The sequence below is a fragment of the Rhineura floridana genome, chromosome 17, assembly GCF_030035675.1.
Source record: "Rhineura floridana isolate rRhiFlo1 chromosome 17, rRhiFlo1.hap2, whole genome shotgun sequence".
NCBI classification, from domain to species: domain Eukaryota; kingdom Metazoa; phylum Chordata; class Lepidosauria; order Squamata; family Rhineuridae; genus Rhineura; species Rhineura floridana.
In genome coordinates this window covers 2,939,091-2,954,689 of record NC_084496.1, presented here as the reverse complement: position 1 = coordinate 2,954,689, position 15,599 = coordinate 2,939,091, and the positions used below count along the sequence as shown (strand labels likewise).

The 15,599-nt window shown below is 44.6% G+C and overlaps 1 protein-coding gene across 1 annotated transcript in view; it reads left to right on the top strand.

The window, feature by feature from the left end:
- LMF1 (lipase maturation factor 1) overlaps positions 1-15,599 on the top strand; it is a 169,920-nt gene that overhangs the window by 136,948 nt on the left and 17,373 nt on the right. Inside the window, exons 7-8 of the mRNA XM_061599996.1 lie at positions 7,572-7,755; positions 12,870-13,023. Of these exons, the coding sequence (XP_061455980.1) occupies positions 7,572-7,755; positions 12,870-13,023 (338 nt within the window). The remainder of the gene's footprint in view (positions 1-7,571; positions 7,756-12,869; positions 13,024-15,599) is intronic.

Below are 15,599 nucleotides of genomic sequence, written 5' to 3'. Positions count from 1 at the left end.
TCACTAGAACAGACAATAATGCTGGGAAAAACAGAAGGGAGTAGAAAAAGAGGAAGGCCAAACGAGATGGATTGATTCCATAAAGGAAGCCACAGACCTGAACTTACAAGATCTGAACAGGGTGGTTCATGACAGATGCTGTTGGAGGTCGCTGATTCATAGGGTCACCATAAGTAGAAATTGACTTGAAGGCACATAACACATGCACACCTGAGACTATGAATATAGGAAGCTGCCTTGGTCCATCTAGTTCAGTATTGTCTACACTGCCTGGCAGCAGCTCTCCAGGGCTTCAGACAGGAGTCTCTTGCTGACCTACCTGGTCAGCTATCTGGTCCATCAAAACCCCACAAATGGCAGTATTTCTCCAAGGTCTTTTGGCAGAAAGCTCTTTCGCAGCCTTGCTGCTACCATAAATCTCCTAAACTGAAGATGCTGGGTTTCAACCCGGGACCATCTGCATGCATGCAAGGCTGTCTGTCGCCTCTCCCCGAATACTGAATTGCAATATGCACAACAAGAAAACATTTGTAAATTTGATTAATTTTCTGTAATTCAAAGTACATTATTGCTGGGGCGTTGCTGGGTTAATTAACTGCATAGCCTGGGCAACAGCTTTCCCCTTTAAACCAGCCGTGTGAGGGTCTTGTTGATTAATGTATACATCTGATTTGTGTAATATATTAAGCGGAAGGATCTGCCAAAAAGCACGGTTCCAGTGGGGGGAAAGCTGGATGCCCCAGATTTTGACATCTTGGCTTACAGCAGTGCCGCCTAACTGGTCCAAGGGAAATTTATTTATTTATTAAATTTCTATACCGCCCCATAGCCGAAACTGTCTGGGCAGTTTCCAACATAAAAATCAAATACAATATATAATATACAATTCATATTTGATACAATTAAAAGGAAAAACAATACATCACTTTTTAAATAAACATAAGTAAACAATAAATCTCAATGTAGGAAATGTAGTCCTCCAGATGCTGACCTTGAAGTTACTTGAAAGCCTTTTCCAATGAGTCAAACAAGTAGCCACAGAACGAGATTGATTGGGTGAACAGTTTCTCTTTTCCAGCCACGCATCAAACCTGCCAGCTATGATACTTCTGTAACGTCCCATTTTGTGGCATTTAGATATGACTGACAAATGTCAAGAAACGAAACTTGGATCTAAACAAATTATGGAGTTGGAGGTGAGGGCGCTGAGAATGTCATCTTATTTCTTTCAGATGAACGTAAGAAGAGCCTGGCTTCTGGATCAGGCCATAGACCCACGTACAGAAGGCTCTGTTCTCCCAGTGGCCAGCCAAATGCCCCAATGGGAAGCCCACAAGCAGGACCTAAGAGCAACAGCGTCCTCCCCATCTGTGATTCCCAGAACTGGTGCACAGAGGCATATTGCCTTCAAAAGTGGCTAGTCGCAATGAAACCCTTATCCTCCGTGAATTAGTATAAAACCCTTCTAAAGCTGCCCAAGTCAGTGGCCATCACTAAGTTTCTTTCTTCTTTGTGCAGAGAAGGCCTTTTTTTAAGGTGGTAGAAGTGGAATGTGGTGCCACCGCAATGCAGTGCAACATTTAGTTCATCCCTTTAGACATTGCTCGAATGCCCTTTGTACGTTTCTCCTTCGGTGGGATTCCCCAATTTGCTGTGGCTCTTGCGTTGGGTGAAATTTCGCTGGCACGTCCATAAAATAACTTTCAGAGAGCTTCTGGAATGGAATGTCAATCCCAATTGCTCTGGAGGTGTTTTTTTTTGCTTGGTAACTGGTATAATACCAAAGACATTGGGTGAAAACTGCTCAAGGGTTTGGGATGACCTCCAAGTCTTCCAGTTTTTTTCCATCTTCTGTCCTGTGTTTGATTAAAAGCTAATCAAGAATTCACTTTAGTTCCACCCGAGTAAAATTGCTTGCCCAACCTTTGGCCCAAATACGACCACAGCTTGGCCGACAGTTGCAACAGACAAGCACTGAGGCTGCACTTCTGGGCACACGTCCCTGGAGAAGAGGTCCCACTTATTTCTGAGTAAACAGGGTTAGGAACAGGCTGCAAAAGTAGCTCATGCACACCAACTTTAATTTTGTCTGAAGAACTTCCCTTTTGTTTACCTTTTACGTCAGGGGTGAGAAACCTGTGGCCTTCCAGATGCTGCTAAATGATAACTTTTGTCCGTCCCAGCAAGCACAGCCAATGGCCAGGAATGATGGGAGTTGCAGTTCAGCAACATCTGGGGGGCCAAAAGTTCCCTGCCCCTGTCCTACTCTTACTCAGAACTCTTTCATCTGTCTTACGCACTGTTTAGGGAGTCGAGACGCACATATTTATGGCTTCACCCCATATATGCCCACTTTGACTGCAGAACTGGCGCTTTTGCAAGTGCCACATGTTTCTTCAGCACTTGCAAGGAATCAACCCTTCATCTACACTTTGGAACTCCCTGCTCATTGATATTAGGCAGGAAGGGGGACACTGAAGTAAACATGGTGCTGAGGAGCTTGACTACTTTGGTGAAAAAATGAAATGTTTGAGAGCGAGGGGGTGAGTGGTTATGAGGCTAGGTTATGCACCAGGGCATGCCACTGAAGACCAGTTGCTGGAAACCACAGGAGGGGAGAATGCTCTTGCGCTCAGGTCTTTCTTGTGGGCTTCCCATTGGGGCATCTGGTTGGCCACTGTGAGAATAGGATGCTGGATTAGATGGGCCCCTTTTGGCCTGATCCAATAGCCAGGCTCTTATGTTCTTATATCCAGTTCAAATATTGCACCTGCCATGATCTAATTAAGCAAGTTGCAACCTATCAGCCTCCCCCCGCCCCATAATAGGGATAATACCGGCTTACCTTGCATAGTCCTTGTAAGGATTACAGCAAAATGATGAATGTGGAGCACTTAAGCACCCACAATCCATTACTCAATGGTCTGAAGATCTGACTGCCTTTTCTACATTTGAATATATCTTATATATAAGTACCTTCTGGGCTCCTTCTGGGAGGAAGGGTGGGATCTAAATTTAATAAATAATAATTGCCAACCTCCTTTGGATATCTATGGACTGCTTATATTAATATATATAGATAGATAGATTAGGACTGATGGATTATTCTTATTGTTAATATGAGCTGACGTATCGTTTTTCACACTGTTACATTTGTTGTTGTTGTTATTACTATTATTGTTCAGATTTATATCCTGCCTTTCCTCCCAGCAGGAGCCCAGCATATATTCATATTCAAATATATGTGATAAATGGAAATGGACTGCCTTCAAGTCGATTCCGACTTATGGCGACCCGTGAAGAGGGTTTTCATGGTAAGCGGCATTCAGAGGGGGTTTCCCATTGCCTTCCTCTGAGGCTGAGAGGCAGTGACTGGCCCCAGGTTACCCAGGGAGCTTCATGGCTCTGTGGGGATTCGAACCCTGGTCTCCCAGGTCATAGTCCAACACTCTAACCACTAGGCCACACTGGCTCTCTGAGCAATCTAGGAGCCTGTCCTTAGAGCAACAGACATTACAGCCCAGCCCCAAATGAACAGGCAGAACAAATATGTTTTTGTTGTGGGGGTCCCCAGTGTCAGAGCCCTTGCCTCAGGGTCCCAGAGCTGCCCTGAAGAGGACTCCAGTTTGGGTGGAGCGCCAGCGACCCCTCCAAAGGGAGATGCCTCTTCTGGGATCCTTGAAAGCAGGACCTGAGCGCACCAGCAACTCTCTCCCCTTGCGATTCCCAGCAACTTGTATCCAGAAGCATACTGCCTCTGACAGAGGAGGTAGAACAAAGCTTTTATGGCTAGTAGCCATTCATGGCCTTATTCTCTCCAAGAATTAGACTAATATGCTTTGAAAGCCATCCCAGTTGGGGGCTTTCATTACCTCTCGGGGTGGAGCGAATTCCATAGTTCAACTATGCGCTGCACATCTTCAGGCTGAGGTGGTGTAGAAGGGGGGACTGGGGGTACCCCCTTGAGCAGGGTGGTTAGTGCATCATCCAAATCAGAGTCCTCCAAGTTGGTGGCCAGCCCTACAGCTAGTTGTGGTGCATTCCACGCTTCGACTGTCTGTACTTCCCTTTGCCGTACAACGCTTAGCTTCATTGGATGACCCCATTGGGTTCTAGCATTATGAGAGAGGGAGAAAAACTTCTCTTTATCCGCTTCTTTCGCACCATGCGTTATTTTAGACACCTCTATCATATTCCTCCTCCCCCCCCGCTTACTTGCCTTTTTTCAAAACTAAGAAGCCCCAAATGTTGTAAGCTTTCCCTCGTAGGGCTGTTCTCACACAAGATACCGAAAGAGCACCTTTGAGCCGCTGTTTGGTGCCACGTTGGAATTCACGTGCAGCACTTGTCTATGTTTTACGTTTGTCTTGTTGGCTGGTGGAAGGGGAAGCACATTGAAAGCCTCTCATGTGAAAAAGGCCCTGATAGAAAGGTATCCCAGACTGCTGGAGCACTCGGAAGCAAGGTTTTCAAGGAGTCACCCACACCAAGCCACTTCAGTCCACTCTTGTGCAGTTCAGTCAACTCCAGTGCACTGCTGAGTGATGTTTCAGTGTGCTGGTGGGACATTTGGGGACAGCAGGGGGCTGGGGAGGAAATCTTGAGAAAAAATGTTGCCATCCCATATTCAAACTCACTGTCAATCCTCCCTAGTAGTTATTGCCCATTTCTAGCTGGGTACTGGAGTTGTTTTATGCATCTCCCAAAAATCTTAGCAGCTCTGATCAGCTTTGTTCCTGGCGTGTTCTGTAAAAATGGCATGTACCGCAAGCAGCGTTTTGCCCCTATGATTCCTTTTTCACACACACACACACACACTTTCTCTCTCTCTCTCTCTCTCTCTCTCTCTTTCATAGCTATCCCTGGTCTGCGTTGAAACAGTTTTCAGATTTCATATCACACTTCATAAACCTCTGGTCATAATCCATAAAACTGGCATTATTAGATTTTTTGGAGTTCCTCCTTTTGGGCTTTTGTTCATCAGATATTCTGTAGTTTTATAACCTTAACATAAGAACATAAGAAGAGCCTGCTGGATGAGGCTGGTGGCCCATCTAGCCCAGCATCCTGTTCTCACAGTGGCCAACCAGGTGCCTGGGGGAAGCCCGCAAGCAGGACCCGAGTGCAAGAACACTCTCCCCTCCTGAGGCTTCCGGCAACTGGTTTCAGAAACATACTGCCTCTGACTAGGGTGGCAGAGCACAGCCATCATGGCTAGTAGCCATTGATAGCCCTGTCCTCCATGAACTTGTCTAATCTTCTTTTAAAGCCATCCAAGCTGGTGGCCATTACTGCATCTTGTGGGAGCAAATTCCATAGTTTACTATGCGCTGAGTAAAGAAGTACTTCCTTTTGTCTGTCCTGAATCTTCCAACATTCAGCTTCTTTGAATGTCCACGAGTTCTAGTATTATGAGAGAGGGAGAAGAACTTTTCTCTATCCACTTTCTCAATGCCATGCATAATTTTATACACTTCTATCATGTCTCCTCTGACCCGCCTTTTCTCTAAACTAAAAAGCCCCAAATGCTGCAACCTTTCCTCGCAAGGGAGTCGCTCCATCCCCTTGATCAGCGATTCCCAACGTGGGCGGCAGTGCCCCCCTGGGGGGCATTACAGCCTTTCAGGGGGCGTTGGCGTGACTACAAACTTTAGAGGGGCGTTTGGGTTCATTAGGAGGCATTGACATTTGGCGGTCTGATGCAACAGTTGAAGCATTTAAGTTTAATTTTATTTAATACACAAATCATTAGTTTTTAAACTGTTTTGTCCCCAGTTAGAATGTATTTAATAGTCTCAATTCATGGAAATAACACTATAAATAGTGTGTGCTCTTTAGTAAAGAAATTCTGAATAGTGGCCTGTGTCATATCAAGGAATGGGGATATTAGCCACGCCCTGGCACTAGGTAATGTTCCGATGCTGTCTTGAGGGATGTTGGAACCAATCACGAGAGAGTGTTTGATAAGCTGGGTGTATTGGTGGAGAGCACATTCTTCCAACGGATGAGTGCTGTGTGCAAATGGGTGACGCAGACAGTCAGTTATTCGCTGGTTTTCTTCAGGAATGGGACACACTCGTTACCCGTTTCTGTGATGTTTACTTTTCTATTCAATGTGTAATCTAAGTGCAATAAAAAGGCATAATAAAAACAATCAGTAATAATCATTGAAAATACCTTTTATGCATTACTCATATTTTAAGGGAAGAATAGGAAGCATTGCCATATACTTAATCTGAGGGGAGCATTGGGCACAAAAAGATTTTGCAAAGGGGCGTTGGGTTGAAAAGGGTTGGGTAACGCTGCCCTTGATCATTCTGGTTGCCCTCTTCTGAACCTTTTCCAACTCTATAATATCCTTTTTGAGATGAGGCGACCAGAACTGTACACAGTATTCCAAATGCGGCCGCACCATAGATTTATACAACGGCATTATGATATCGGCTGTTTTATTTTCAATACCTTTCCTAATTATTGCTAGCATGGAATTTGCCTTTTTCACAGCTGCCGCACACTGGGTCGACATTTTCATCGTGCTGTCCACTACAACCCCGAGGTCTCTCTCTTCTGGTCGGTCACTGCCAGTTCAGACCCCATGAGCGTATATGTGAAATTAAGATTTTTTGCTCCAATATGCATAATTTTACACTTGTTTATATTGAATTGCATTTGCCATTTTCCCACCCATTCACTCAGTTTGGAAAGGTCTTTTTGGAGCTCTTCACAATCCCTTTTTGTTTTAAGAGTTCCTACCCAATTGCCATGAATAATACTATCTTAATAAAAGAAAATCTTCACCATACAGGACTAGAGTTGGGGTGGGGGTAGGTCAAGGCAGCCTTGGGCCATCCTGGCCATGGGAAGCTGGGGCTGATGGGAGTTGTAGTCCGAAACATCTGGAGGCCCCCAGGATAGCCAAGGATGGCTTCATGTGAAGAAAGGGCAGCCTGTGCCTGCTTGGTGGTACTTCTAGACCAGGACTGGGCACCCTACAGCCCTCCAGACGTTGCTGGACTAGTTTCCAGAATCCAGATTTGTGTTGTTTTTGAATCCTGTGAGTTTGTTGTTTAAAACTGTTTTTGTTTTTATTTTTGCAGCTGGCAGAAAGAAGGCTCTTGTGTTTCAGCCTTCCAAGCAATGAAGGGAGGTGAATCATTACTTTCCCCCCCCCAAAAAAAAAGAGAGAGAGAAAGGGAACACAAAACAGACCACCCAGTTGCTACATTTAAAATAGTAAAATCCTGTGTCAAAGTGCAAACCAGGGAATTGTTTTCTTAAAATTGGCTCAGTTTTGGGAAGCAGGGAGGTGCGGCTTTTAAGTGATATGAAGATCAATCTGATTTCTACTGTGGATTGCTGTTAACTGTTGCCACTGAGGGTTTTAATACATTCTCTACACTGTGCTGGAATTAGAGAGAGAAGTATACAAACATTTTAATGAATACATAAATAAGATTATTATTATTTGCTTAGCACCCGTCATGAGCCAGGCACTGTGCTGTGTTGAAAAGCAAAAACGAGACACTCACCCCTCGCCCACAAGCCTTTAATCTCCTCTCCTTTCCTCTTAGGTGCTCCTCATTGTGAGCGGGAACTTGAGCTTCCTTAACTGGCTATCGATTGTGCCCAGCATTGCTTGTTTCGACGATGCCTCCTTGGGGTTCCTTTTCAGCTCCAAAGAGAAAAGTCTGAAGGCCAGAGTGCTGGAGATGCAAGTCAGAGAGGCAGCTGGGAAATCAGAGCCCTTGCGACCTGGTAAGTTCTTCTTGGTTTGAAGCAATAAACTAAATCTATCAGATGGGAAAAAGTATATATGTATATGCCAACCTAACGGGCAGGTACAGATTTGAGTTTGTTCTTGCACAGTGTGCGGCAGCTGTGAAAAAGGCAAATTCCATGCTAGCAATAATTAGGAAAGGTATTGAAAATAAAACAGCCGATATCATCATGCCGTTGTATAAATCTATGGTGCGGCCGCATTTGGAATACTGTGTACAGTTCTGGTCGTCTCATCTCAAAAAGGATATTATAGAGTTGGAAAAGGTTCAGAAGAGGGCAACCAGAATGATCAAGGGGATGGAGCGACTCCCTTACGAGGAAAGGTTGCAGCATTTGGGGCTTTTTAGTTTAGAGAAAAGGCGGGTCAGAGGAGACATGATAGAAGTGTATAAAATTATGCATGGCATTGAGAAAGTGGATAGAGAAAAGTTCTTCTCCCTCTCTCATAATACTAGAACTCGTGGACATTCAAAGAAGCTGAATGTTGGAAGATTCAGGACAGACAAAAGGAAGTACTTCTTTACTCAGCGCATAGTTAAACTATGGAATTTGCTCCCACAAGATGCAGTAATGGCCACCAGCTTGGATGGCTTTAAAAAAAGATTAGACAAATTCATGGAGGACAGGGCTATCAATGGCTCCTAGCCGTTGCCGGAAGCCTCAGGAGGGGAGAGTGTTCTTGCACTCGGGTCCTGCTTGCGGGCTTCCCCCAGGCACCTGGTTGGCCACTGTGAGGATGCTGGACTAGATGGGCCACTGGCCTGATCCAGCAGACTCTTCTTATGTTCTTATGTTATGTTCTTTGAACACCAGCTGCTGCTTTTACCGATGCATTTTCTTTTCCTTTGGAAAAAATATCAATATTATTTATTTATTTTATTTATTTCATTTCTAGACCGCCCATAGCTAGTAGCTCTCTGGGCGGTGTACAAAACTGGATTAAAATACAATAATATAATAAAATCAATAACACATAGCAGCAAGTTAACTAACAAAAAATTAAACGTAAAAACATTAAAATGCCTGGGAGTATAGCCAGGTCTTAACCTGGCGCCTAAAAGAAAGTACCGTAGGCGCCAGGCGTATCTCCTCAGGTAAGCTGTTCCAGAGTTCGGGGGCCACCACAGAAAAGGCCCTGGATCTAACAGCATTCCTCCAGGCTTCCTGATGAGTTGGTTCCCGGAGGAGGGCCTTAGATACTGAACGATATACTATCTGTATTTTTAAAGGAAATATTGATGACCTTATAGCCTCTACTATACAACTCTACTATTGTAAGGGAAATACTATTTTGAAAGGAAATGTTGATAAATTAAAGGAAATATCGATAAATTGAAGGAAATGTCAATAAAAGTATGGATATTAATATTTTAGACACATCTGGAGAGCCACAGTTTCCTCATCCTCGCTCGAAGCACTACTGTGGACCTTCTGGTGAAAGGCGTGCAATAATTATAATAAATATTATTCTATCTGTTGCCCATCACAGCTTTTAATTCTCTCAGGCCCTAGTCTAACACTCTAGCCACTACATCTCTCTCCCTCTCGCCCCATATATAGCTGCAATGAGTTTTGAGGACTAGAAACTTCTTATGTTCTTAGAGTTGCAGCCATGCAGCATTCCCAGGCCCTGTAGCAATGCCTTGTTCTAGAGGCGGCCTTGGTCACCTTTTCCCTTCTGCCAGGCTGTGCAGATTCTGGCCAATAAGGGCTGTCCTGCACTACCCTTGCACCAGCAAGCAGCAGGTGGCCCTGGGAAATAAAAACATTCGATGTGAGACGTCTGAGCCCAAAGAGTGTGTTCATTTTTACATTAACCAAACTCCTTCCTCTCTGTCTCTCTCTTTATTTCTTGTTATGCTTCCGTGCAACATAAATCCTGGCTTTCTGAATTACCTACTCACTTTCACAAGGGTCTGGACCTCCCTTTTGAATCAAAAGCTTCTCCCGAAATATCCTCAGACTAAACAGTTTGTTAAGGCAGCAGAAAAGCGTAAACAAATGCCGTTCTCCCGCAGAGATAGAAGAGGAGACATTCGTGCTGGCCTTTAATTAATTTATTTTTTTTTAAAAAAACAGCAGGACACGGGAAGGGTCAGCTTTGCCTTATTTGTCTGATTCTCCGTAACTTCAGTTCCCTTTTCAGTTGTTGTTTGCAATGCTGCAGTTGCATCCGAGACATGCAAGGACAAAGTGAAAATTATCAGCCATGACCAACCTGGTGCCCTCCAGATGTTTTGGACTACAACTCCCATCAGCCTCAGGGCCGGGGTGTACGATTTGTAGGGACTCAAAATACCAGGCTCAAAGACAAAAATACAAGAATTAGCAAAACAGATTATGGATGGCATGTCACAGTAGACCCACTGATGTTAATAGACACAACCAATTTAGATTCATTAATTTCATTGGTTCTACTCTGAGTAGGACTTAGTTGTATACATGATGATGATGATGATTTGTCAAAGGGCACCCAGAGCGACAAACAAATGATAAAGCACTAGAAACATCTTTAAAATAAAGTGTCTTATCCTAAATCACCTTAAAAACAAAACATCTTAATTTTTTTTAAAAACTTTAAAAACCATTGCAATGCAGATGTAGACTGGGATAAGGTATCTACTTAAAAGGCTTGTTGAAAATTATGGTGATGCCAATCTCCACTATTTTTTAAAAGAACCAGTGGCATTTGCACCTCTTTGACCAGCGTAGCTACATTTATTGTTATTATAGTTTATTTATACCCCACCTTATGGCCAAAAGGCCCTCAGGAGCCTTCTAGCCTTAGACTCTTGATATAATGGGCCCACCCCTTAGAGGGGTACCCTGTGGTAATGTTGCCTTGATGGGATTGTGTTCTTCAACATACAGCAGTCCCTCTCTTGATAGTTTATCCCTTTAAATACCTTTCCATTACGCTTCCAGCCTCCTTTCTTTTCTTGCACAGGAGACCAAACTGAAACCATATTAAAAGATCATAAGCAGTTGCTGGGGTGGAGCATCTTCTCAAATGCTTGCAGACTGCCAACAGCATGTTGCCACCTGTCTCCACTGCTACTCATTGTGTCGCTGCCACCCCCTGGTCAACTTGCGGGGGGCGGTCTAGCAAAGCAGTACCACCCAGGGGCCCCTCAAACCTGACCCTCACCCTATGCCTAACTACCAGTGTTTGTCTTAATAATGTATACCCTGCCCAGTTTCCAAGGAACTTGCGAGATATTTCAAAATGGATTTTGAATCAAGCACCTTTTGGATGTTGATGGGGGAAATAGACTGAGTTTTGTCCCTTTGACTATCCCCCATTTCAGGATTTTCTGAAATACATTATCTTAGATGGACCATGACTGTAGAATTGGTTCTAGTGCTACTTTAATCATCTGGAGGAAAATCTGAAAGGAAGGAAGGAATTTTTGATGGGGGAAACAGACCATGCCATGTCCCCTGGGCTATCTTCATTTCAGGGTTTCCTCAGATATGTTCTTAGATGGGCCTTGAATGCAGGATTGGGTTTAGTGCCATCCAGAAGATGGAAAATTCGTCCCAAGCCAGCTATGGCTTCTCTCTATCCTAGGACTTGTTGTTAACATAGCAGCATTTTAGACATTCCTCTTTTTAGCTCCTTCCCAGACTATTTAGAGAAAAGCAGATTTTCAGAAAGTATGGTGCAGCTCATTGGCTGAGGCCTGCAGCACTGCAGGGGAGAGAGAGTGGAAGGTTGTGCAAAAGTTTGTCTTCTCATTGGGTTGGAGGAGGAATCCAGATCACAAATAGCCCCCAGGACAGTAGCAAGGGGAAACTTAACTCTGTGATCCACTGTGGCGCTGGGCTGTGAGAGGCCACTTGTTGGTTTTTCAAACAACATGGCAAGAGTATGTGCATCGCATTTCACAGAGCAAGAAAAGCACACCAAAGCCACAATGGCAGGCACCGAAGGAGCGTACAGCCTGAATTTCAACTGTGAGATGGTGACCAAGAAACAGAGAGAGGAAGAGGGAGCATGGGAGCAGGAGGGGTGCAAATCATAAACCTGAGTGAACGCAGCCAGGGAGTGGTGGGATCATTCACGGGACCCGCTGTGCTCTTGTGCCACGTTGCAATTGATGATGTCACAGATTCTGAGTCCTTTAGTTGCCAAATCATTGTGGCCTAGAACAGGAGCAGTCAGAAGGTAGATCAGGATCTACTGGTAGATCTCTGAGTAATTTGCACCAGATCAGGAACTGTTTCCTCCTCCTAGAGGTTTGCCAGTAGCATCAGCAAAAGGCCTAAATTAAGCTGCTGAAATCAAGAAACCGTGGATGGGAAACAGGAATAGGGGGGTGGGGGGTATGAGAGAGATAGAGAGGATCTGTATGTAAGCTCCAGTCTGGCTCAGTGGGGCACTTTTCCTCAATTCAGTGACCTCCCTCCTGAGCAGGGATGGGATCCGTTGGCTGATGCCAGTTCAAAAGCATTCTGTCAACTTAATAGGCTGGCATTGTTCTGTATCTGCTGGCCACTGCTTTTTCCGATCCAGGTTTTTTCATTTGGAAAAAATATTTATATTAATATTGATATTTTTAAAGGAAATATTGATATTTTGAAGGAAATATCAATATTTCTTACAATTAGTGTTTTAGAGGCAGATTTTTTGTATGGTGCAATGAACCCATGAGGTTTAATCAGTTCCTGTGGTGCGGAATCCTGGGGCCAGGGGTCAAATGCGGCCCCCTAGGCCTCTCTTCCTGGCCCTTGGGACTCTTCCCAGTCCTGGTCCATGCTCTTCTCAAGTGCCCTGAATGGTGATAATGCCATTTGCTTGCATCACTGCATGGATCTCTAATTTTTGTCTGGCTGGAATGTAGTCCACTGTAGAAAGGTAAGAGTCACATCCATTGTGCTCCACCCACGTTTGCCCCCTCTGGCCCCTCCCACCACATGGCACGCAGCCCCCGAAGGTTGCCCACAAGGGAATGCAGCGCCCGGGATGGAAAATGTTCCACTTCCCCGTCCTAAGCTGATTCAAAGCTGGTTCAATACCTTTCCCAAAAGCAACAACGTGGCTTTTTTTCCCCCTTCAACTTGTGGTTTCCACCTCACCTTTTCCACAGGTTGCTACATCCGCAAGGTAGTGAACCTATCCTTCGGGATCCTGATTGCCTTCCTCAGCATCCCAGTGGTTATCAATTTGCTTAGCTCCCGACAACTCATGAACACTTCCTTCAACCCTCTCAGGATAGTCAACACCTACGGGGCCTTTGGAAGGTATTATTATTATTATTATTATTATTATTATTATTATTATTATTATTATTGTGTCATTGTTGTTATATCCTGGCCTTCCTACCAAAGGTATGGCTCTCTGCGGAGAGGTATGGCTCTCTGTAGTCGAAAGGTCCACAAACTCCACTCTCTCTGCCGTTGGCGCTCTCAGTCTCTCTTCCAGGAGTGATATTTTAAATTTCATTGGAGGGGAAAGCAATGTTGAGCTGGTAAGGGATGCGTGGTGAGATTTTCCATGAGGTTTAAAGGGGTGGTCTTGAAAGGGCAACCCAAATGATCAAAGGGCCTGGAGCAACACCCCTTCAAGGAAAGACTACAACATCCGGGGCTTTTTAGTATAAAACAGAAGGCTAGTAGAAAGGGACACGATGAAGATGTAACGCTTGGGGTGGAGAAAGTGGACAGAGAGAAGTTTTTCGCCCTCTCTCATGATACTAGAACCCAACGGGGCCATCCAGTGAAGCTGAATGTTGGAAGATTCTGGACCACTGGACCAAGGAACATGCTCTTCCACCAGAAGACGTGGGTCAAATAAAATTAGAAATGAGTGAATGGCTTTGTTGGATCAGGCCCACGGGTCTGACTACTGCAGCCTTCCTAACACAACCTGGTGCCCTCCAGATGCTATGGGCTACCTGAGAATCCGCCTTACTTGGAGTCTGATCTTTGGTCTCCATCTAGCTCAGTATTGTCTCCGCTGACTGGCAGCAGCTCTTCTGAGTTCAAGGCAGGGACATTCCCAGCCCTAGCTGGATGTCTTGGGGATTTTATAGGTCTCCAGTGCCGCTGCCCCCTCCAATAATTTTATAGGTCTCCAGTGCCACCCCCTTCCATCTTTTTGTTCTTAAGGAAAGACTGTGTTAGGAAGATGCTGCAATCCCCTGATCATCAACATCCATTTATTATTTTGTTTTGTGTGTCAGAGGTTCTGTCTGCACAGGCACACCTCTGTGACGCTGCAGGAGTATAAGAGGCCTGCTGAATCAGGTCTGGATCTTGTTGGACTCCGTCTCAGCCAGCAGGGCCAGTGGTCAGGGATGATGGGAGTCATAGTCCAACAACATCTAGAGGACCACAGAGTTCCCCCTGCCTGGATTAGACCAAAGGTCCGTCTAGTCCTGGATTTTGTCTTCCACACTGGCTTGCCAGATGCTTGCAGGAAGCCCCCAAACCCTCCTCCATTCCTTGTCTCCCAGCATGCACTAGTAAGAGATAGACAGAACCACAGAATCATAGAGTTGGAACGGGCCTATAAAGCCATCGAGTCCACCCCCTGCTTGATGCAGGAACCCAACCTAAAGCATAAGAGTGCCTCTGAACATGGAAGCTCTGTTCCTAGATCTCTTGGCTAACAGCAGGAGCACTGCTGGATCAGATCTAAGGTCCATTCTGTTCAGCATCCCATTTTCTACCAGATGTTCCTGGGAAGTCTGCAAGCAGAGCTTGAAGCCTCTCAACCTCTCTCCTCTTTGCTTCAGTGAAATATGCATTGCGAGAGTCTTTCTACACTGTTTGCAGTCCGTGAACGCTTTTTGCCCTTTCAGCTACAGCCTGTCCAATTTCAGATTTGGGGTTGGGGTTCCTGAAGCTTTGAGAAAATAACTCGTGCTCGGACTTCCGGGAAGGGTGACTTAGCCTGTGCCTGCTTTTGAGACGGGCTCCTGCCTCAAAAGAAGCTTATTCAGATATATCAGTCAGTTTTTCCTTTTTTTTTGACTGATTAAACTTCTCCCGGGTAGGGAGAAACGAAGAGATTAACCTCAAAGCCTATTTTTGTTGGGACGACCAGATCTCATTAATTTATGGGACGAGGTCCAGCCGACGAAGGTGGGACGGATTTTTAACAGCAAGCTCTATCTGATAAAGCGAACGTTCATCTTATCTTCTAAGAGAGAACGCACTAACAGGCAAGCACCCTTCTTTCTATATTTTTCTTTTACTTGACTTAAATTGTTGCTGTTTAAAAGAGATTTGCCAGATTGATCAGTTTTTGACATCTCACTGGGGAGCCGTAACTTCTCTCTGCTACGCACTAATTAATAGCTTATCTCTGTTTTTGTTGCAAAAAGCTGTCCTGGATTTGCATTCTAAAGATATATACAGAAGAGGGATTTCTATTCCAGATTTTTATTTTGAAAAATATTATACTGTTTTGAGACTACTCTCTTTTTGGTCTATTTTATTTTGACGAATCTGTTTCTTGACGATTGCCATTAATTGCTTCGATCTTGGGAACTGCATTTTGTTTACTTAACTATTGGAGAGATAAGGCTGTCTGCTCTGTTTATACTGTGATGTCACCAAGTTTGGAGTATTAACCCAATTGTTGCTGAAATAAGAAGTGGTTTTCCTATATTTTTCTTTTAAAATGGCAATTAAGAAAGTGGCTGAAAATCTGGAAATAACTATGTTTCAGAAAATAATGGATGAGATTGAGATAATGAAAATTGAATTGAGTAAAATGAAGCAGGAGATTAAAGATATAAGGGTCCCTGTGAGAGAGGTGACCCTGGAAGGGGTCCCTGTGAGAGAGGAGACCCCGGAGATTGGAACAGGGG